Source organism: Macrotis lagotis, chromosome 1 (genome assembly GCF_037893015.1).
Source record: "Macrotis lagotis isolate mMagLag1 chromosome 1, bilby.v1.9.chrom.fasta, whole genome shotgun sequence".
Classification (NCBI taxonomy): Eukaryota; Metazoa; Chordata; class Mammalia; order Peramelemorphia; family Peramelidae; genus Macrotis; species Macrotis lagotis.
This window is the reverse complement of record NC_133658.1, coordinates 330,860,913-330,884,827: the sequence shown is the minus strand read 5'-3', so window position 1 is coordinate 330,884,827 and position 23,915 is coordinate 330,860,913. Positions and strand designations below refer to the sequence as shown.

Genomic DNA, 23,915 nt, shown 5'->3' with positions numbered 1-23,915 from the left:
AGTTCACAGTTCCACCAACAATGCATTAGTAATCCCAGATTTCCCACATCTCTTCCAACATTGATCATTGTCCTTTCCGGTCATTTTGGTCAATCTGAGAGGTAGTACTTCAGAGATGCTTTAATTTGCATTTTTCTAATCAGTAATGATTAGAGCAATTTTTCATATGAATATAGATAGCTTTGATTTCCTTATCTGCAAATTGTCTTTGCACATTCTTTGACCATTTGTCAATTGGTAAATGGCTTGATTTTTTATAAATTTGACTCAGTTCTCTATATATTTTAGGAATGAGTCCTTTGTCAGATACACCAGTTGTAAAAATTGCTAACCTAACTTTCTAATCTAATCATACCCTACTCCTCTCTTCATAAAATTACACATTTCAGTTTTTTTTCAGCCAAACAGTTCTTTTTCTCCCCTGTTCCTCACATACAACTTTCTATTTCTTCATCTCTTTGCTTGGTTAAAGGGATTATGTGCCCATGTTTGGATTTTCCTCTCTCCTTATCTACTTTCTTCAAAACTCAGTTCAAGCCTTATCTCTCCATAAGGCCCTTCTCAATTACCCAGCTACTACTTCTTTCTGTGCTGCAGTTTTGACACTTATAAAATAGACAACTTGAACTGGCTGACCTTTGAGGTCCTTTCCTAAATTAACATCCTATGCTTTAAAACCTCTTCTGGAGGGATTATCATGAACTGATGCTGAGCGAGATGAGCAGAACCAGAGGAACACTGCATACCCTAACAGCAACATGGGGGTGATAATCTCCATCACAGATACCCCAAAATTGTGCCTCATTCCATCAGTGCAACAATAAGGCACAATTTTGGGGTATCTGTGATGGAGAATACCATCTGTATCCAAAGAATTGTGGAGTTTGAACAAAGACTAAAGACTATTACCTTTAATTTTAAAAAAAGTTATATAATTTTGCCATCTCTTATACTTTATGTTTCTTCCTTAAGGATATGATTTCTTTCTCACCACATTCAGCTTAGATCAATGTACGCCATGGAAACAATGTAAAGACTAACAGACTGCCTTTTGTGGGGGGTGAGGGGAGGAAAGTGATATTAGTGGGAAAAATTGTAAAATTCAAAATAAATTAATCAAAAAAAATTTTTTAAAAAGCCTCTCCTCATTTTAGTGTTCTGTGTTCTAAAACCCTGTGTTTTAAAGGTCCTTCAAGCTTTAATATTTTTTTGATTCACAATTCTATTTAAGATCAATTGGCAAAGCTTTCCAAAGGAAGGAAATTATACCAAATAATGAATTTAACAAAATCTTAAGATGCCATTAGCTTATAGAATTAGATATTTTAATGACTACTAGAATCTCCTTGTGAAAACCATTAATAGTGTAGAGTAGACAGAGTAGGTCAATAGCCATAGTTGTCCTTTGCAGGAACTGGGAATTGGGAGCAGTAAAAAACTGCTGTTACATTGAAATGGAGAAAGCTAGTTGGCTCAGTGGATAGAATACTAAACCCGGATTCAGAAAGATCTGAGTTCATATTTAAACTCAAGACTCTTACTAGCCATGTGATTCTGGGAAAGTAACTTAATTTTTGTTTGACATAATCCATCAGAGAAGGAAATGGCAAATCACTCCAATATCGTTGTCAAGAAAATTCCATGGGTTCATGGGGTCATGAAGAGTCAGATATATCAGATACTATTAAAACAACAACCACCACCATGAATTGCACAGATTGCTCCCAAATTAATAATCTTGACAGAAAGAAAAGAACTAAAACTCATTTTGCCTCAAAAGATGTCAACAACAGATTTCTAGATTTGAAAAAACAACAAACCAATTCTGTTTACCCCAGCAATTTTTAAGTAGGGTACTTGAAAAATGACAGTTAAGTTCAGCTCTTCTATACCTAGTGAGAGACAGGAATGAAAATATGCTGTATGGAGCTAAATCTAGACAAGAGAGAGACACTTCATTATTTTTCATTTTTTTGGTAGAAAAGAAAAATATAATATATCCAGACTGGCATTAGCATAATTCACTAGTAAAATTGCTGAGCTATGCAACACATTACAAGAGATGGACATTGAAAATAAATTAAACTAAAATGTTTATCCTTTTTGCTCTGTCTTTACTTGAGCAGTTATAAGAATGGTGGTACAAACAGAAACAGGGTTTACCTTCCACTGCTCCAAGGCAGCATGGTGGGCTAGCAAGACCCCTGAATTGGGAAGGAGGACACTTAGGTCCAGGGGTAGTTTTTCCAGTTATTAAGTGCTAACTCACTTCACCTGTATGAATTTCCATTTCTTCACTTCTAACATGAGAGGGTGAGAAGAGATCATCACATCAGTTCTCTTTTCCAGCTCTATCTTTTGTGATTTTGTATCTTGGTTCTAGCACTTAATAAGTATGTGACCATGGGCAAGTCATGGAACTTCAGGGACTCTCAATAGCTATGTCACTCTTCCTACTAGTTTCCTTCTCTGTGAAAAGAGATTATACTTCCATTACCTATACTTTACTAGGCTGTTGGGAAGGTCCAGCTTTGTAAGCAGTAAAGCACCATAGATTTTGTAAACTATCGATATCTATAGTAGTGACTATTGTGTTATTGATAGATGTTAGTCTAGATGACCCTTGAGGTCCTTTTATGACTCCATGGCTCCACAATTTTATCTAGCCTACCAATTATATGTCTTTTTCTCTTTCAGATCACAGGATTCAGTTAGAATTTACATATCTGGATAAATAGTAAGCTTATAATGAAAAAGAGTATAAGATGAGAAGGAAAAAACATAGCAAAAACAACTGCAATTTACATCTATTGCTCCTAGCTTTGCCTTCTAGGGTCAATCAGAATATTTTCCCTATAATAGTCATTCAAATACATGATGTTAATGAATATACAATAAATATTTCCTGTGACCCTTTTATTTTCAAATGTCTAACACTAGAAGAATAGAATGACAAAAGCACAACTGTCTCTTCAAGGAGATTATCGGTTTTTATGTGGGAGGATAGTATTGGGGGGATATATCCACCATGTAAGTACAATAAAGGATATGCTGAGAATCTGAGGACAAATCAGAGAAAATAAATGGAGGAGAGATGGCACCTGAGCTGAGCCTTTAGGAAAGCCAGTAATTCTATGAGGTAAATATAAGGAATGAGTGGATTTCAGATATGGGGAATGAACTATGTAAATACAAGGTAAGAGAGGGATAATCAGGGAACAGCTAGCAGTGAAATTTAGCTAGAATATGGCTCTGTGCAAAGGAATAGTATTAAATAAAACTGAAAAAATTGGTGACAGCTGATTGTGGAGGAGTTCCCAACTGAGGATTTTGTATTTTATCATAAAGGCAATAAGGAAGCTGAAGGTTTTTCAGTAAAAGAATGACAGTCAATCTCTTCTTCTCCAGAATGTGCCCAATCCCTTCAATTGATACTTACTACAAAGTTTCTATACTCATAACTTTCCTCTGAGTATCTTCCAGTTTCTCAATTTCTTTCCTAAAATGGGATTTCTAAAATGTGGCACAGAAAATAATATTCCACTGCTCCTTGCAATGGTGCCATCACTCAGATCACCTCTGCCTACTCCCTGCCAGGATTCTAGACTTTGGTTCCCCCTGTCTTTGCTTTCCCTCATTAGAAAGAAAGGTCTTTGAACTTGAATTTGTACCCCCATGATTTTACATAGTACCTGTTATTTAATGAATGCCTCATAAATGATTCTGTTCTGACCAGGGCAGATAACAGTGGGACTATAACTTTCCTGGATCTATGAATGCTACTCAATATATTCAAATATGCCCAAGGAAATGGGATCTCCTCAATTCAGGAATTCACTCCAAAGATGCAGATTCCAACTCATCTAAGCCATACCCTCCTGCATAACTCTCCATCTTCTTCTCAAGTTCATCCCAGGGGACCCACCTACCCTGCTGGAGACCTCCTTTGTTTTCTCCTGACAGCAGAGGCATGCTGTGGAACACCCTGGATGGTTACTTGTCCCTACCTGCTCTTACCACGTGGTCAGCTCAGCTTCTTCTCCTCCTATACAATGCTTGCCTAACATCTTTTATTTCTCATCATCAGTGCAGCCTAATATCACTTAGCTTTTTTGGCTCTGTCACCTCTCCACTAGGACAGTTTTCACTTTAATCCCTTTTCTGAGGTTATTTCCTTATACCCTGATGAACAAGACCATTTAGTAATAATCCTCTTCACATAAGTTTTCCTTTATCCAATTTTACTATATTAAATGTTAGTGTTAACAGATCAGCAATTTAAAACTGGGAGATGATGTGTTCAAAGTCTTTAGTCCTTAGTGTGTTTACACAGGTAATAAATAGTAGCAAAATAAGGATTCAAATACAAGTTCTTTAATCCTAAAACCAGTGTTTATTTCATTATACCATGTGTCCCTCTCTAATTCTAACATTCTTTGTTCTACAGCCCCTTTACACTCAAGTCTAACATTCTAAGGTCCCTTTCATTTTGAATATTCTGTGTTTTAGCTTTATAATATCATAGCTCTAACTTTTCCTTTACTCATCACTCTCTCCCTGTGTCCTCGAAGGTACTATATATAGGTTATTATTCCCATTTTACAGCTCAATTGAAACTCTTAAGTTAAATAAGACCAGGGTCATACAGCTAATTGATGAATTTGAATTCAGTCTTTCTGGGCTCCAAGTTTATCAATCTGCTTACTCTGTTATATGTTTGTTATAGGGAGTTAAAGATTAGGATCCTTTAATATAGTATTATAATATATATTATTATAATATATATTATTGTATTTATATAAGTAACTTTTATTATGCATATTATATACACCATCCTCCACTGATAATTCAGATGTCTTTTCTGGGTTTGGAGGGATCCTTGGTTGGAGAAGGCTATATATATCTCAGGGGAATGTAACTTCTGGTAGGTTCTCCTAAGCAGCAAAGGTTTTAAGGACCTTTCCAATGATGGATTTTATGTTTGTCATCTAAGGTTCACCTAAGCAACAAAAGTCCAGAGACATTTATGACCAGAAATTTGTTTGCCTCATGATACTTAAAAAAAGTCATAAAGCAACTCAAAGCAACTCATAAAGATCAATAACTGATGGATTAGGTTACAATTTTTATTGGTATAGGAAAAACTCAGAGCAATGCAAATATCTGTGGATACCTCTCTCTCTCTCTCTCTCTCTCTCTCTCTCTCTCTATATATATATATATATATATATATATATATATATATATATATGTGTGTGTGTGTGTGTGTGTGTGTGTGTGTGTGTGTGACTTTTTGTTTTTAAACCTACCTTTTTTTTCTCTTTTAGATGGTATCACCAACCTCCAAGTCACCCAGGCTTATATTTTTAAAATCAACTTTGACTTCTATATGTCTTCCACTATTCAAATCAAATCTATTTCTACAACATTTCTTGCAAGTATCGTGTCCTCTATAGTCACAACTCTACCATCCAGATTCAGACAATCATCTGTTGCTTGATCTAATGTAAAAGCTTCCTAACTGGTCTCCCCATTTCCAGAATCTCCCTTCTTGAATTACATCCTCTGCACAGCTGTCAAAAATCATTTTCCTCAGACACAGACCTGACTATGTCATTCTCTTCTCCAATATTCCTCAGTGATTTCCCCATTGCCTAGAGGATAAAAGCCAAATTCCTTGATTTGGCCTTTGAGGCTCTCTGCAAACTGGCCCTGTCTTCCCTTTTCTAGTCTACTATTTCCCTTTATGAACTCTACATTCCAGGAAAACATAGCTATTAGCTGCTTCCCCAACTCGACACTCCATCTTACAACTACATATCTATTTCCCATGCCTAGAAAACACTTCTTCCTCATCTCAGACTCCTTTGGTGTTTGGCCTTGGTTATGTACCACCTCTTCTGAGAAGGCTTCCTCAAATCCCCCCCAGGTAACAGATCTAATTATCATTATACTTATACCTATATATGTCTCAATAACATGCTAAAAGTTTTCACTCCTGTCTGTGTGTCCTCTAAACATCATAGGCATTTGATTAGTTTGTCAAGTTGAACTGAAATCATAGATACATGAAATACTGAAGTAAATGTAAATACATGCATGCAAGCATATAAAAATGTACTTTTAGAATTAGAAGAGATTAATGTGACCCATTCACTTTCATTTGATGGATAAGAAAACGATAGCCTAGAAAGAAGAATCGCTTTGCCAATAGTAAAAAAGATGGTAAACTATGAAGATTAAAGGAAATGATGGATGTATTGTAAGCTAAAAAGAACTATACAGATACCATAATTATTATTATAAGCATAGAGATAGGATCTGGACTCCTTACTTCATTGGAATACAGAATTCCAGGTGAGAAAACTCCCCCTACTAAAGAAGGTGGTCACCTTTACATTCTTAGAGATTATAATGTATAGTCTTTACAGAGTAGCCTACAGCAAAGTTATATGACTTGCCCAGGATCACACAGTTAATGTTTATTAGAGGTGGAATCAGTTCTTTTTGGCTCTAAGGCTATACCACATTATTTCATAATGCGACTGTGATCCACATTTAAAGATGAGCAAACATATTTTTTAATCTTCTATCTTTCCTCTCTTTACTTTCCTTTCAGGAGAAATATAGATAGCTGTACATGTTTTCACACACATACACATATGTGTATATTGTGAGCTTTTTTTTTTAGGTTTTTTTTTTTTTTTTGCAAGGCAAATGGTGTTAAGTGGCTTGCCCAAGACCACACAGCTAGGTCATTATTAAGTGTCTGAGACTGGATTTGAACCCAGGTACTCCTGACTCCAAAGCCAGTGCTTTATCCACTATGCCACCCAGCCGCCCCTATTATGAGCTTTTGAACAGACGATTTAATTGGAGAGTTAAAGTAGAACAACTCAAAGAATAACTTCAAGGAAAGGGAAATTCTAAATTCATGACCTAGCTCCACCACTTATTAGATGTGTAGCTCAAACCAAAACATTTCAATACCCTGAGCCTTGATTTTTTCATTTACAAAATGGTGGTGATAACATTTATTTGGGTCACTTTATATAGAGAATTTCAAGGATTAAAAAAATCACAAGATAATGTACCTACTGTGCTTTATTAATGAGTAAGTTTAGGAAAATGCAGCAGTCATAACCAGAGCTGAGCCCTCAGAAGACATGTAGCTGAAACCTCACATTTTATAGGTGAAGAAATTGAGCCCAGGAGGTTTAAGTAATGGCTTCAAGATCTCAAAAGTAATAAACATCAGAGACAGAATTTGAACCTAGGTCCTTTGATTCCATATTTAAAGCACTTTCCACCTAGCAACACTTAAGCTCTCCAATTTACCAGACATATTGGGATATTTCACATATAGTTTAAGAAAATACAAAGTAAAATATGACCTTACCAACCTTATGAAGGTGCGGAACCCTGTTGGTCCCAACCTTGTTGTCCCCTTTATCCCAAGGAATCGAATAAATAGATTGGCCATTCTGTCCACCAGACGCAAATAGTTGAACTGCTTTGCATACTTTGGGAACACTTGCTTGAGGCAGATCGATGGTAAATTGGTTTCGTTGTTCATATAAGCTTCTGCATCAAAAATATCTGCTGGCTGTGGGTCATCTATTTCCTCTCTGGATTCTTCTCTCATTCCTGTCATTTTATTATATTGTTCAGACCTGAAGTACATCAAAACAAACAAACAGAACTTCCTTTATTGTATTCACCAGGCAACAAATAAGAGAATAAGTATAGGATTGGATGAAAGCTAAGAACACAAAACACTAGAGCTAGAAGGGACCTAATTATAAAATATTAGGGCTAGAAAGGGCCTTAGATCATAAAATATTACAATAAAGAAGAAAGGAAAAGTCAGGGCTATTCATGACCTTGAACTAGAAAGTCATGTAAACTAAGATCTCTAAAGGTGAATATCACACAGTGTTAAAAGTCTAATACTTGAATCCAGGTCTTCTGTCACCAAATACAATATTTTCAATCTAACCTTCATTTTAGCACAAATCTAATTATCAAGGGGTATGATAATTGTTACTAAAGTAGAAACAAATGCATTGGGTAGGGGTTGGGGGGAGAAGTTTTTATAACCCTCCTATCAAAAATATCAGAAGAAATAAATGTTACCTAGAACCACAATTGATTTTTTAATATTTTTTTTACTTTGAGTTCACATGAAACCCATATCAATCACTTACCTTTAGTATGATTTTTTAACTTTAATGAGAAAAATATTCACTAAATATTTTAGTTATATACTGCTAAAATAATTAAGTTCTGATGAGTGGAAAGAGAAGGGGGATGGGAGTCAAGAGACTGGCTCTGCCACTAACTTACTGTATGACCTTTGACAAATCACTTCATTGCTCTAGTTCTCAATTTCCTTCTCTGTAAAATAAGAAAGCTGAAGTTTTATAATCTCTAACCTGATCTCTTTCAGCTTTAATAATAATAGGTAACATTTATATAGAACTTCAAAGGTTAGAAAGCATTTTACATTTATCTTATTTGATCCTCACAGAAACCCTGTGAGGTACTACTTTTATTTCCCATTTACAGATAAGGAAACTGAGGTCGAATCAATTGATTTCCCCAGGATCATATCTAATATTCTATTAATTGCATGCAATACAAGCTAACAAAATGATGAGATTTTTGCTTCTCAGGGATAATAGGCTCATAGTATTCCAGAATTCACTGAAAAAATGGAATAGCATCTTTGACTCATTCAATTATGTGCCCAAATATTGCTAGCTGAGAATAATCATATGATTGGCAGAAACAGTCCTCTTCTCATGCACACACAAAAAGTCAAACAAAATGTAAATCATTATCTTTTGTTCGCAAAGCTAACACTTACATGTTTTCAGACACTGTAAAGTAATCAAGCTTTAAATCTAGGGAAGGCATAGGAGGTCCTCAGTCACATAACTTTTTGCAGAAGAGCTGGGGGGGGGTGTCAAATGGTTGGGAAATGTCCTCAGATGACATAGTGTATGATAAGCTCTAATTGGTTGGGTCTTCATCAAAACTCAGCATACCAATGAATAATTCATTGGTCTTTCTTAAAGATAGGTCATGAATAGCACAGTTGGGATTCTATCTCTGTATTTCTTTTGATTACCCTGACATTGAAATCAGGGAGTCTTTTAACCAAAGAATCTTAGCAACAAAGAATCTTGGAAAATTTCTTCAACATTTTTGATGGCTTGCTATTTAAGGCACTTCATGAACACTTTCAGTGACATCAAGAACCCTTGTTAAATGCTGGGGATTAAAAGACAAAAATCAAATAATCCTGGCCTTGAGGATCTTACATTCTTTTGAAACAAACAACTACTAAAGAGAAACTCATATTGTTTTTACTCTTGGCTATAGTGAGAGAAGAATGTGGAAAGAGTAAGAAAAGAGATAAGAATTTAAATTGTATAAGAAAAATGACTTTGTAAACAAGAATTGAGGGTGTTTCAATGTATAAAGAAGGTCAGAGACTAGATTTAGGAGAGGAGAAAATTGAGAGAATCTGAGGATAAAGTGACAAAAAAAGGATGAGGAGTCAAAAAAGTAAAGGACAGTAAAACCAACTGGTAAATAAAATAAATTAGTGGATGAATAAGAGGTTAATAAGAGAAGGGAAAAGAATTAGAATGTGTCCCTAAGGTTGTTGACTGGGGGAAAAGTTGGATGTGCTTGTCAAGTGTTCTTATGGTGATGCTTAGGAAGCAAAGAATAAAATTCCACAAGTGGTTCAAAATATAAGATGGAGAAGATCTATCATAATGAAAACCAGGACTGTTATCTATGAATTATCTAGAAGTATAAGCTAGTTTTATCTTCTAGAAAAGGTGAAAGGGGTCAGGAATACTTTTTTCATCCTTCAGGTTCTTAAGGACAATCATCCACAAACATTTATTAGTAACTGACTACTAAGTGCCAAATACTGTGCTAGGTGCTGGGAATTCAAAGTCAAAAATAAAAGTCCCTGCCTTCCCTACCCATTAAGTATTCCTTTAAAAAAGGAGAGAAAGAGATGGGAACCTTGAAAGAATGGAGTACAACTTGACCTTTATGAGCAGATTAGAAAGCAAGAACATACCCTTCAGATTGACAAAAAAAAAAAAAAGATAAACGTTGGAAGGGCTATAGGAAAACAGAAATGTACTATTGATAGACTTGTGAATGGATGCAATTCTGGAAAGCACATTAGAATTATACATAAAATATAACATACATAAAACACAAAAATCCAGCTATTACCACTGCTAGTTCTATACTCTCAAAAGAAAAAAAAAGATATAGGAAAAAGTGATATATAGACAGACATATCAGCTCTTTTAATAATGGCAAAAAAATTAAAACTTAAAAGGGAGGCCTATAAGTTGGGGTTTATGAGTATGAAGGGCAGATAAGTGGCACAGTGGATAGAGCATTGAACCTAGAGTCAGGAAGACCTGAGTTGAAATTCGATCTCAGATACTAACTTGCTATGTGACCTTGGGTGAGTCAGTAAACCCTGTTTGTTTCATAACTATAAAATGAACTGGAGAAGAAAATGGCAAACTATTTCAGTCTGTTGACTAAGAAAATACCAAATGGGGTCACAAAGAGTTGGATATGACTGAAATAACTTATTAAAATTACAGTATGAATAAGAAAGTCTACTGTTGGGCTGTTAAAAAATGAGAAAACATGATTTCAAAGAGATTTAGAAAGACTGATACAGGATAAAGTAAGCAAAACCAGAAAGCAAGATAACAATTTATTCTCCTCACTGCTGCCTATTGAAGGTATAGAAAACAAGAAAGGAAAGAGCAAAATAAAGGAAGGAAGGAAAGAAAAGAATTAAAGGGAATGAAGAAAGAAAGAGTGACTTGGGAAAATGGTTTTTGAAAATGGAACTTGGACTTCTAGTTTAGAGAAATAAGCTCCTAGTCATGGATGGGATACATCTAAAAAAAGGCTGGTAAAATATATATTTGATTCGTCTTGTAAATTTAATGAAAAGGATTTTAAAATAAAAAGTACATGAGGAATAGAGGGAGGGAAAGGATGAATATTGCCTTTGTTTGCTGATGAGTAAGGAGCCATAGAAAATAGGTGAAATTCCTGCCTGGAATATGACCTGGATGTATATACTTTATTAAAAAGAAACAGGAGAGTTAAAAGTGAGAATATGGGTGGGGAATAGTATTATATATATTAAAAGGTATATTTTATGAGGGAATCCAACAATTAGATGGGAAGCATACCTGAGAACATTTGGATCAAGGTCAATGGAGGATGTAAAGAAATAATTTTATCATTACTATATACTACAAATGACTTCCACAGAAGGAGGAAACAGATCACAAGTCTGGCACAGAAGCATGGTATAGTAATGATGGAAAACTTTAATTATCCAGACTGCTGCTTGTGGTACTCTTTTTGACAAAGGAAGAACACCTAATGCCTTCGTGATTTGCCTTAATGAAAATTTTCTACTTCAAAAAGTCTATCTAGGGGGCGGCTAAGTGGCGGCTAGGTGGCGTAGTGGATAAAGCACCGGCCCTGGAGTCAGGAGTACCTGGGTTCAAATCCGGTCTCAGACACTTCATAATTACCTAGCTGTGTGGGCTTGGGCAAGCCACTTAACCCCGTTTGCCTTGCAAAACCCTAAAAAATAATAAAAAATAATAAAATAAAATAAAAAATAAAAAGTCTATCTAAAATTGCTTCTCCTCATGAAGTGGAAATGAAGGCAACTCCAGTGGTGGTGTGACTACTACCTCTTAAGAGTTTATGGTACAGAAGGAAAGGGGATAGTAGCATTGTCTGACATAAATCTTAGATTTTTGAGAAAGCATATTGATTTCAAAAGCTTCAAAGTGGGGCAGCTAGGTGGCATAGTAGATAAAGCACTGGCCTTGGAGTCAGGAGTACCTGGGTTCAAATCCGATCTCAGACACTTAATAATTACCTAGCTGTGTGGCCTTGGGCAAGCCACTTAACCCTATTTGCCTTGCAAAAACCTAAAAAAAAAATCTTCAGAGGAGGAAGCCAAATCCCATGGGCTAAGATTCTACAATGGAAGTCAACCTACAAAAGATACTCAACTCAAGAATGAAAATTAGAAGACATAAAAGGGCAAATAATTCCAATGGGGGGGGCAAAATGGAAGTTTTATGAAGAGGTTAATGTAGAAACACAAATAAATCATCAACTCACTTAGATTTTTAAAAATACACACAGAGAAGATAGAAGCAAAGACAATGATATCAATAAAGTATTGGGTAGCTCTGTAAAAATAATTTCAAGAGTTCTAAAACTCAAAATCAGCCAAAACTGGAAAAGAAAAGTAAAGGCCACAAAATGGTTCTAATAAAACCATATTGAAAGAAAAAAAGTAATCAAAAAAGGGAAAGGATCTTTGCTTTGGATGAGCAGGAGGAAGATAACTGACATAACAGAAGGCTGAGTTGCTCTATATCTATCCTGCTTCTGATTTTTCTGCTTTCTGATCTTTGTTCAGTCATTTCAAGAATAGTTGATAACCAAGATAAATGAGGAGATAGTAAAGAGCACAGAATTTCTCTTTAAAAATTTAGGTTACCTTGAACTACATACTCAGGTACAGAAAGAATAGACAAATGTGACTGGGAACCCACTCTCATCTGTATTTGAAAAATCATGGAAAATAGGAGTACCACAGGATTATTTTGATTTTTTGAAAAAAAGAGAAATACAAAGATTGTAACTTGACTTAAAATTCCTGGGAGACTCTTGGAATGGATCATTAAAAGAAAGGGAGGAGAATGATGAATATTCAGAAAGGAATGCTGTGATTAAAAAAAAACAACAAAAACAAACCAGCAGGGGTTGCAGGTCAAGTGACCAAGAAGGAGTATCCCCTTGCCCTCCCAACCAAAAAAACCAACAAAACCCAAAAGAAAAATTATACACCAAAGAAAGAGCAATGACATCTGTTTCTACATATAAGAAAGCAAGAAACCCAATGAGGTAACAGTCTAATATAAATTCAAACCTTCCAGAATATCATATTCCAAGCCCTATGAGCCCTCAATGTAGATGTTGCCAGTTCCTGTGTAATCTTGACTATAGAGCCACAGTAGCTGAATTGCTCATTTCTGGCAGCTTTTAGTATTTTTTCTTTCACTTGGGAGTTTTGGAGTTTGGCTATAATATTCCTGGAAGTTTTTCTTTTGGGACCTCTTTCAGGAGGTGATTGGTGAATTCCCTCAATTTCTATTTTACCCTCTGCTTCTAGGATCTCAGGGCATTTAAGCTGTATTATTTCTTGACAAATGAAGTCTAGGCTCTGTTCCTGGCCAATAATTTATAAATTCTCTCTTCTGGCTCCATTTTCAAGGTCAGTTGTTTTTTCAATGAGATTTCACATTTTCTTCAAATTTTTGTTTTCTTGGTATAGTTTTATTTCTTCCTGGGTTCTTGCAAAGTCATTAGCTTCCTTTAGTTCAATCCTGTATTTCAAGGAGTTATTTTCTTCAGAGAGCTTTTTTGTCTCCTTTACCAGCTGACCAATTCTGCTTTTTAAGGCATTCTTTTCATTTGCCTTTTATGTTGCTTTTTCCATTTGGCCTAAACTGGTTTTTAACATGTTGTTATTATTTTTAGGTTTTTGCAAGGCAAATGGGATTAAGTGGCTTGCATAAGGCCATACAGCTAGGTAATTTTTTTTTAAAGTACTGAGGCTGGACCTGAACTCAGTTACTCACGACTCCAGGGCCGGTGCTCTATATCTATACACTGCTCCACCTAACCGCCCCTAACATATTATTTTCTTAAGTATTTTTTTTTATATTTCTTTCACCAAATTGCTGACTTGGTTTTCATGATTTATCTGCATTGCTCTCATTTATCCTTCGAATTTTTCTTCAAACTCCCTTTGCTTTTCAAAGTCCTTGGCCAATATTGACCAGAAAGGACAATGATCAATGATGGAAGGGATGTGGGAAATCAGGGACACTAATGCATTGTCAGTGGAGCTGTGAACTGATCCAACCTTTCTGAAGAGCAATTTGTAATTATGCCCAAAGGGCAACAAAAAAGTGCATCCCTTTTGATCCAACAATACTTGTATATCACTTGAACAAAAATATTCATAGTAGCCCTGTTTGTGGTGGCAAAGAATTGGAAATTAAGTGAATGTCCTTCAGTTGGGGAATGGCTTAAAAAACTGTGGTATATGTATATGATGGAACACTATTATTCTATTAGAAACCAGGAGGGATGGGAATTCACTAAGCCTGGAAGGATTTGCATGAACTGATGCTGAGCGAGATGAACAGAACCAGAAAAACATTGTATACTCTAGCAGCAACATGGGGGTAATGATCTACTTTAATGGACTTGCTCATTCCATCAGTGCAACAATTAGGCACAATTTGGGGATACCTACAATGGAGAATACCATCTGTATCCAGAGAAAAAATTGTGGAGTTTGAATTTAAAAAATTTTAAAAAAGTTATTATGTAATTTTGCTATCTCTTATACTTTTATGTTTCTTCATTAAGGATATGATTTCTCTCTCATCACATTCAACTTAGATCAATGCATACCATGGAAACAATGCAAAGACTAACAGACTGCCTCCTGTGGGGGGTGGGGGGAGGGAATCAAGATTGGGGGAAATTTGTAAAATTCAAAATAAATGAAATCAAAGTCTTTTTTTGAGCTCATCAATAGCCTGAACCCATTTTCTATTTCTCTTAGAGGTTTTGTATACAAAAGCTTTGACTTTGTCATCATCTGAGTATGTATTTTGATCCTCCATGGGATGAAAGTAATTTTCTATGGTCCAATTCTTCTTTTTCTGTTGTTTGCTCGTTTCTTCAACCTATGGCTGATTTACTGCACTTTTAAGGCTTTGGAGTTTTGGGGGGACAACCCACAGGGACCTTAATTCTTCCAAGGCTCTGACTGCTCTCTTGCATGTGCTCTAGTATGTGGACAACCACAGGCCCTCCCCTCTGCCCTGGAGCTGTGATGATGGTCCCTGCTCAGCTTTGGTGGTATTGTGGGGGTCCAAACTGCAACCTGAATCTGAGTGTGGGCAAACAGCTGAGTCCTGCCCTATGGAGAGCAGAGAGAGCTCTGTAGTCTTCCCTGACCTCCTTACTGTCTATGGGCTGAGAGCTCTGGACTTGCTGGGTGGCTCTGCTGACTCCCACTGCAGGTTCTCACTGCAGGGCTGCTCTATGGTGGGAGCTCTGCTCTGCAATCACTCTGGTGTGGCAGCATTCTCTCACCACCCCTTCCATTTGTCTCCAATGATGAAACCAACCCCTCTGCCACAGATCAAGGTACTGTGCTGCAACTGTGCTGTGCTGTGGATTTTTCTAACCCCTGCTCCTGATGGAACAGACTAGTCCCAGAGATCTTCTAAAGTTGTCTTGGACTGGGAAATTGTATCACTCAGTCTTTCTATGGATTCTGTCCCTCTAGATTTTGGCTAGAGTCATAATTTGACAACTTTTGGAGTTTTAGGGGGAACTAGTTTCTGGGAATTCCTGCCTTCACACAGCCATCTTGGCTCCACCCATTAAATTTAAACCTTAGCATACTCACTCAGTATCTGGCCTTCATGTGCTTCCACAAATCTGTGCAGCACACAAATCAATCCCACAGGTTATGCCTTAGGACCCATTGAGGGATTCTTTTGCTACAGCACACCATATACCTCTGTACTTCCCACATTTTCCTGTTGCAAAAAATATCAGATAGAGACTCTGCCCAGGCACAGGAGGTAGAAAGTGAGATAGTGAAGGGAAAGGGAAAATGAAGTAGACTTCTAGCTGCCTGAGGTCATCCTTAGGTTAGTGAACTCCAAAGCAGCAAATATCCTATCTAGAATACTAAAGCCACCTTTTCCTGACCAGCAAAAATCACAGTTCGTTGCTTCTAGTTAATGACTGTTTCAAACTCTAAGATGTATAGTATTTAAATTTATTTTTTTTTAGTTTTTAGTTTTTGTAGTTTTTGCAAGGCAATAGGGTTAAGTGCCTTGCCCAAGGTCACACAGCTAGGTAATTATTAAGTGTCTGAGGTTGGATTTGAACTCAGGTACTCCTGACTCCAGGGCCAGTGCTCTATCCCCTGTGCCACCTAGCCACCCCTATAGTATTTAAATTTAACAACTCATGACCAACAACAAATTCTGCAGTTGACCAAGAAAAATATTCAAATATAATAAATTAATTAATTAATTAAAAATTTCAAATATAAAGGAGATAAAATTCAAATAACACAAGACCATTCTGCATTCCAGAAACAACAGAAGGGAATGGAATATATGCTCTGAAAAGCAGAGGAGTTCAAAATATACTTCAAAATGACATATCCTATACCTTTTCAGTCTCATAATCAATTAATAAATATGAATATTTCATAAAAGGAATATATTTGAAACATTACTAAAACAAGTAGATTATTCAACTTTAAAAACCCTAAACAACAGGTATACCATATAAACAACTGCTAATAATGGAAAAATTACATTACCTCATACTTAAAAAAGTTGCCTATTAGATTCAAATAAGAGCAGAGGAGCTATTAAGGCATTGCTTTCTGAAAGTATATAAGGGGATAAAGATTACAGAGGAATTTAAGGAAAAAGGAGAATTGAGAGCAGAGGAGCAGACATGAAACATCAGACTAAATTCCACAACCTACCCCCAGAAATGAAACAATGTGCTTAGGGGGGCTAAATTGGATAATTAGATGGCATATTAAAGGGGAGAGGAGAGCTGGAAGATAGAACAATGAAAGATTATACCTCCTGAAGTCCCAGTAAGAAAAGCTACAAGAGAATTGGTAGGGTGGCAAATAGGGAGAGGTATTTTCTGAAATGGGAAATGGAGGGCCTTACAATATTTCTAAGACCTGCACAAAACAATAAAAACTTTATGTTAAAGAATTATGGAAAACAAGTTTTGCCCAAGGAAGGAGGAAATGAAAAGACATATTTCCACCTACTTCCCACTCTTTTGTAGAGTAGTCTATGAATGTGGGTCATTTCATATAAGGTCAGATTTTTTTATATGTTGATCATTTTTACTAAATTTTACTCCCTCCCTTATTTCTTCTTTTAAAAAAAACTCTTTGTTATAAGAGTATGATTTTTGAAGAGGAAAAAGAACAGGAGAAATTTAGGGGATACAAAAATAAAATGTTATGGTTTCATTAAGAAAAGGTCATGCTATATTACCCTCATTTCCTTTTTTTGGTAAAGTTAATAAATAGGCACTACCCTGGAGTACTGTAGATATAGTATGGCTATATATTTGAAATTATTATATTATTCTATTGAAGAAGATGGGGAGATATATTCTAGATGATAATTAGATGAATTCAGGACTGGCTAAATAGTAGAGTTCCAAGAGGAGTCAGTAATATCTCAATTTCAACTTTGCAAAAGGTCTATAATGAAGTGTCCCAAAGATCTGTGCTTGGCCCTCTGCTATTAAATCCTTTCTAAAAAAGAAAATATGTCATGTTCATCAAAGACATCTAACTAGGAGGGATAGCTACATACACTGGATGTCAGAGTCAGGATCCAAAAAGGTCTTGAGAGGCTAGAGCATCAGGATGAGTTTAATAAGCACTTCCATAAATATAAATGCAAACTTAGACATGGATTTAAAAAATCAGTTTTACAAATACAGGCTTATAGAAGTACGGATAGACAAGCTTGTATGAAAAAATCTTTGGATTTTAGTGGGTTGGATTCTGACAGCAGTTTGATGTGGCAGTTTTAAAAAACCTAATGACACTGGGCTGCATCCAGAGGTTAAAAAGGTTCTTATTCCAGGAATAAGAAAGATAATGGACAATCCTGATCTATTATGTCCTAGTCAGACCACAGCTAGAAAATTGTGTTCTAAATTCTGAATATCATAGTTTAGGAAGGGTACAGATTACTTGGAAAGCAACCAGAGGGGGATAAGTCAGAGTCCTGTGAACATGTCTTATGATGATTATTCAAAAGAACTAACTGTCTTTAGCCTGGTGAATAGAGGATTTGGTGAAGAGAGATTACATGACAGTTGCATTCAAGCATGTGAAGGACTGCCATGTGAAAAAAAAGCTTCAGAGTGAAATAATGATAGCAATGGGTAGAGGTTGTAAACAGGCAAATTTAAGCTTAAAGAAATTGGCTGCTTATAGTGTATTCCATTAATCAAAATTGGAGGCCTTTATATAGAGGATGGATAAACATTTGATGAGTATATTACAGAGATTTCTTTTCCAGCAGAGATTGAACAAGATGGCTGCTCAAATCCCTTTGAACTTTAAACATTCTGTTACATAACTCTTTGAGGTTTGTCAAACACTATTCTCCTAATGTCCCTCTGATGTAGCTATCCAAATAGATCTTTGATCTTCAATGTGAATATTCCCTCACACAGTCAAAATCACAACCCTGTTCCTCTTGTGACTCTGGTCTATGTCTTCCATAACATTGTTCCATGAAATGGATTATGCAAATATTGTTATTCTCATTTTAAAGATGAAGAGATGGGAAATGAAAGGATAAATAATTTCTGTGATCACATATAGAAGGGACTGAGGCAGATGAGGCAGATCATACTCAGATCTTCTAACTCTAAGGTCAATGCTTCATCTACTATGTTACATCAGCTATGTCATGGCTTAATATAAAGAGAAGCTTTCTAATAGAGCTGTTCAATATTTGAAAAGGCTGCCTTTGAAGAAAATGAGTTTTTTCTCCCTAGAAATCTCAAGAGGAGGCTAGGTGACATTTTTCTAGCATAGTGTAGAGGGAATTCATAGTCCAGACAGGTTTTGGATTAGATGACCTCTGAAGTCCCCCTCAACAATGAAGATCTATAATGCAAGCTGAGAGTTGGACTTCTTCAAATATTAGAAATGTCTCAGTAGTCTTACCTCTGAAATAGCAGCAAGTGCCAATCTTTTCTGAATTCTGATGAATATCTTAGGATAAAAGGCACCTTCAATCTTTATAGATATCACTCACAAGCTATTAATCCAAAGCTTTTATACAAATGAGGAAAATGCACTCATAGAGAAAAGATGACTTCGATAGAAAAAAAACCCAAAGCTGTCATCAATGCAGGGGGTAATACCAGGGATCAGATTTCAATCTAAATTGCCATAAATACAGAAAGGAAATGTTCTTAATAGCATTTTAATGGAAATGCTAGTTTTATGATATGAAAATGAGCAAATTACAAAGAAGATTTAAATTATGCAAATTATTCCTTTGGGTAATATTTTTATTGAGCTTTGTCTATCCTAATCCATTAACAATGCAAACAAGAAGAACCCTAGAACACTATCTGGCACCATGGTTCACATAGAATAAAATTCTTTTTCATTAGATTTCTCAATATGTGTGTCTTGGGTAAATGATTTGTCACATATCAAGTAAGAATCAGAACTGGAGTTCAGATCTCCTAAATCATAATCCAGGACTCTTTCTGTTATTCCAAAAGCTTCCAAATATACCTCTCGAAACTCAGGCCATTAGAGTGTGCAGAAATGTCTGCAGTTAATCTGATAAATCTACCAATGAGAGTAATTTTTCCAAGACTTTTGAATCATATACCCCTAGAACTGGAGGAACCCTAGAGATAATCTAGTTCTACCCTTCTCATTTTATAAAGGAAGACATTCAAACTCAGATATAGGAAGGAATTTGTGCATAAAGAGGAAAAATTAGACCTCAACTCCAAGTTTCTGACTCCATGAGCAGCACTCTTTCCAACTCACCTACACTAAACCCAGTTTTGCAGATGAGGAAACTAAGGTACCAGCAGAAAGAGGATTTATCTTGGGGGTATACAGTGAATGGCTGTAACAGTATCAAATTGGGAAACTAAGGCTAACTCCTAAGACAATTTTCTTTCCATTAATAGTAGTAGTACATATTTATATAGCACTTTGAAGTTTAAAAAAACACTTCCCTCATAACAATCCTGGAGAGTAGTAGTAGTAATAAGGTAGGCAATAGTATATTATTACTCCTATTTTATAGAAAACAGGCTGACTCAAAGGAGTCAAGGTATCTGCTCATATATTTTATACAGTCATTGTCATAGTTGGGATTCACATTCAATCGTCAGACTCAATAATCATCCCCCTTTCTACTAAACCATGCTGCCCTCCATACCAGGCCAATAGGGTCTTAAGATATTCTCCCATCCTTTATATTTGAAAAGAGACCTTTAAAGCCTTAACTCAGAGGAGAGCATGAAAGTGGAGGAACATACTTTTGACTGGGTAAAAGAAACAGACATACAAAATACTCTTCAAATTAAATTAAATGGGAAGCTATCTCATCTGGTGGTCCCTGTTTTTGGCTATAACAAAAACTAGAAAGTAAGAACATGGGTACCCCAGTGCCCTGTGCCATAGAACCAGAGACTAATGTGATCTTAGAAACAGAGGATGTCAGAACTGGCAGGAACCTTAGAATATAGAATGCTGGAAAGGAGCTCAGAATAGAATCTTAGGAAATAAAATTTTAGAGTTCTAGACCATTGGATGCTGGAACAAAGAACATTGAATATTAGATATGTTAAAAGGTTAGTGCCCCCAGGATCTCAAAGATCATTAATTAAACTGTTTCATTTAACAAGTGAGGGAACTAAGGTTCAGAGAGGTTAAATGACTTGGCCAAAGTCAAACAGATAGATAAAATTAGGAATAGGATTCCATCTTCCCTATTTGTTATCTATGTGCTTTGTCCTTAGTTTCAGAGGTGGAGAAATGACCAGTTTTCATTGCTTTTTCCCCAATATTTAGTAGCATATTTTTCCTAAGTGGATAGTTATATGGTAAGCTTGACCACTGAGTAAATAAAAAGTAAAACCTCAACATTAAATTTATATTTCTAAGAATTCATTAAAGGACATAGAATAGTCATTTAGGTTCCAAAGGTGACAGAGAAGGATACTAGAGCATGACTGCCTCCAACGGTCCTGTTGGGTCTGTGATGGGATTTGATTTCTTGTCAGATTCCATGTGATTGAATGGGTCTTCAGTGCAGTATGGTGTGGAGTTGAGTAGTGCTTGCTCCTCCCTTTTTGATGTCAAACTTTTCAATATGTTTTCAATTTAAGACAAACCTTGAAATTTTAGAAGCACCAGTTCACTAAACTATATATGTCCAAGTGCATCAACTTCCTTTTCTGAAAGCATGAATGGTTGTTAGAACAACTCAGCTTGGGGCAGCTAGGTGGCGTAGTGGATAAAGCACCAGCCTTGGAGTCAGGAGTACCTGGGTTCAAATCCGGTCTCATACACTTAATAATTACCTAGCTGTGTGGTCTTGGGAAAGCCACTTAACCCCATTTGCCTTGCAAAAACCTAAAAAAAAAAAAAAGAACAACTCAGCTTGTCACACTCAAAACTTTTAGGAAGTGTAGTGGCTATTGTCTGGGAGATAAGGGGGTGCATGCTGGAAGTGGTCTATGAGTTATACATTCAGTGATATCTGAGAAGTGACTTATCTCAGAGTGAATATTTTTCCCAATTCAAGTTCTAATAATCTTAGAAGAAAAGAATGAAAGTATACTCAACTTATTAAGAATGGGAGAACAGGGAGTCAAGATAGGTCAGAACAAGATCTTCTCTTAGGTGCTTTCTCCATAATAATTCAAAAACCTTAAAATTAGGACTCTAACTAAATTTTTAGGAGACAGAACCCACAGAAAAATCCAGCAAGGCAATTCTCCAGCCCAAGATAACCTTGGAAAATAGTGGAAAGGCTGTTCCATGGGGTTGGAGGGATGGCATCACACAGTAGGGAAGGAGCTTTAGCTTTCCAGGAACGGCCCCAGGGCACCTGGTAGCAGAAGAAGTTTCCTGACCTGCCACCCCCTGGAGCACCAAGCACAACTTGGGAGATCATCAGGGAGACCTCTGCCAGAGTGAACTTGAAGCCCAGGCCAGCGTGGCCCTCTTCTGCACATCCATGGCCCTCAGCAAAGCCCAGATCTGAGGAAATAGAAGCAGGCCTATGGAGCTGCTCAGTAGGGACCACCTGGCAGTTGTGCCCTGAATGCTCAATCATGGAAGGTAAGGGAGTGGAGGGAAACTGCTGAGGTCTGTTCTCTGTCTCTGGGACAGGACTCTGGACTTTAACCACATTCAGACCCTGGTCACAGTCTGGTGCTCCAGAGGGGTGAGCGTGTGGCCATTCAACAGATCAGGAGAGTAGTCAAAGCCTCACATACTGAGGTCCTTGCTAGGGTGTCCCAATAATGCTCAAAAGCTCAGGAAGTACCCCCAAACCAGGCCCAGGATGGGGAAATGAGTAAACAGAAAAAATAGAAACTTGATCATAGACAATTACTTTGGTCCCATGGAGGACAAAAATACATAATCTGAAGATGAGAAATTCCAAACTTCTGCATCTAAAGACTCCAAGAAAAATGGAAGTTGGGCTCGGGCTATGATAGAGCTCAAAAAAGACTTTGAAAATCAAGTAAGGGAGATAGGAGAAAAACTGGAAAAGAAATGAAAGAAATGCAGGAAAAATAAGAAAAGGAAATCAGCAGTTTAGTCAAGGAAATCCAAAAAAAAAAATGCTGAAGAAAATAACATGTTAAAAACCAACTTAGGTCAAATGGATAAAACAGTTCAAAAGGTTATTGAGGAGAAGAATGCTTTAAAAAAGCAGAATTGGCCAGATGGAAAAGGAGATAAGAAACTCTCTGAGGAAAACAAATCCTTCAGATGTAGAATGGAGCTAAAGGAAGCTGATGACTTTGCGAGAAATCAAGACAATAATTCAACACCAAAGAATGAAAAAACTAGAAGAAAATGTGAAATATCTCATTGAAAAAACAACTGATCTGGAAAACAAATCCAGGAAAGATAATTTAAAAATTATTCGGGTTACCTGAAAGTCATGATCAGGACAAGAGCCTGGACCTCATTTTTAAAGATTTTCTATAGGAAAATTGCCCTTATATCATAAAATCAGGGAATAAAATAGAAATTGAGAGAATACACTGATCTCCCTAGGGAAGAGATCCCAAAAAACCCAAACCCCAGGAATATTACAGCCAAGTTCCAGAACTCCCAAATCAAAGAGAAAATATTACAGGCAGTCAGAAGGAAACAATTCAAATATTGTAGAGCTACAGTCAGGATTACTCAGGACTTAGCAGCAATTACATTAAGGGCTCATAGGGCTTGGAATATAATATTTTGGAAGGCAAAAGAGCTTGGAATGCAAGTAAAAATCAACTACACAGCAAAACTGAACATCTTCCAGGGAAAAGATGGACTTTCAATGATTCAGAGGAATTTCAAATGTTCCTGTTGAAAGAACCATAGCTGAACAAAAAGTTTGATCTTCAAGTACAGATCTCAGGTGAAGCATACTTAAGTAAACATACTCAGTGGGGTATAGAAATCTAGAAGAAAAAGGAGAGAAGGGGATGGGGGAGGAGAAGGGTAATGTAGGTGATAGAGGATATGGTAGATCATGGGAGAGGATAGTCAGATATAACACATTTTCTTTTTTTTACTTTTTGCAAGATGGTGGGATTGGGTAGTCTGGGGGCCTTTTGGTCTCAGGGCCAGTGCTCTATCTGCTGCACCACTCAGCTGCCCCACACAGCTAGGTAATTATTAAGTGTCTGAGACCGGATTTGATCCCAGGTACTCCTGACTACAGGGCTGGTGCTTTATGGTGCTTTATCCACTGCACCACCTATCCACCCCAATATGTAAATAAATTAAAGAAAACTTAAAAAAATAGAGAACAATTTTTTGGGGGTTTTTTGCAAGGCAATAAGGTTAAGTGACTTGCCCAAGGTCACACAACTAGGTAATTAAGTGTCTGAGGTCAAATTTGAACTCAGGTCCTTCTGACTCCAAGGCCTCTATCCAC

The 23,915-nt window shown here is 36.5% G+C and overlaps 1 protein-coding gene across 4 annotated transcripts in view; it reads right to left on the bottom strand.

Moving 5' to 3' along the window:
* The window catches only part of TTLL11 (tubulin tyrosine ligase like 11), a 301,263-nt gene that overhangs the window by 66,710 nt on the left and 210,638 nt on the right, over positions 1-23,915 (bottom strand). For 3 of the 4 annotated variants that reach the window (XR_012473656.1, XM_074211653.1, XM_074211654.1), the window contains one exon: positions 7,404-7,673. Coding sequence is in view for 3 of the 4 variants with exons in the window: in XM_074211653.1 (XP_074067754.1) it covers positions 7,404-7,673 (270 nt within the window). In the remaining variant the exon portion in view is untranslated. Of the gene's footprint in view, positions 1-7,399; positions 7,674-23,915 lie in introns of all 4 variants that reach the window. The other variant, XM_074211655.1, reaches the window with a different exon arrangement.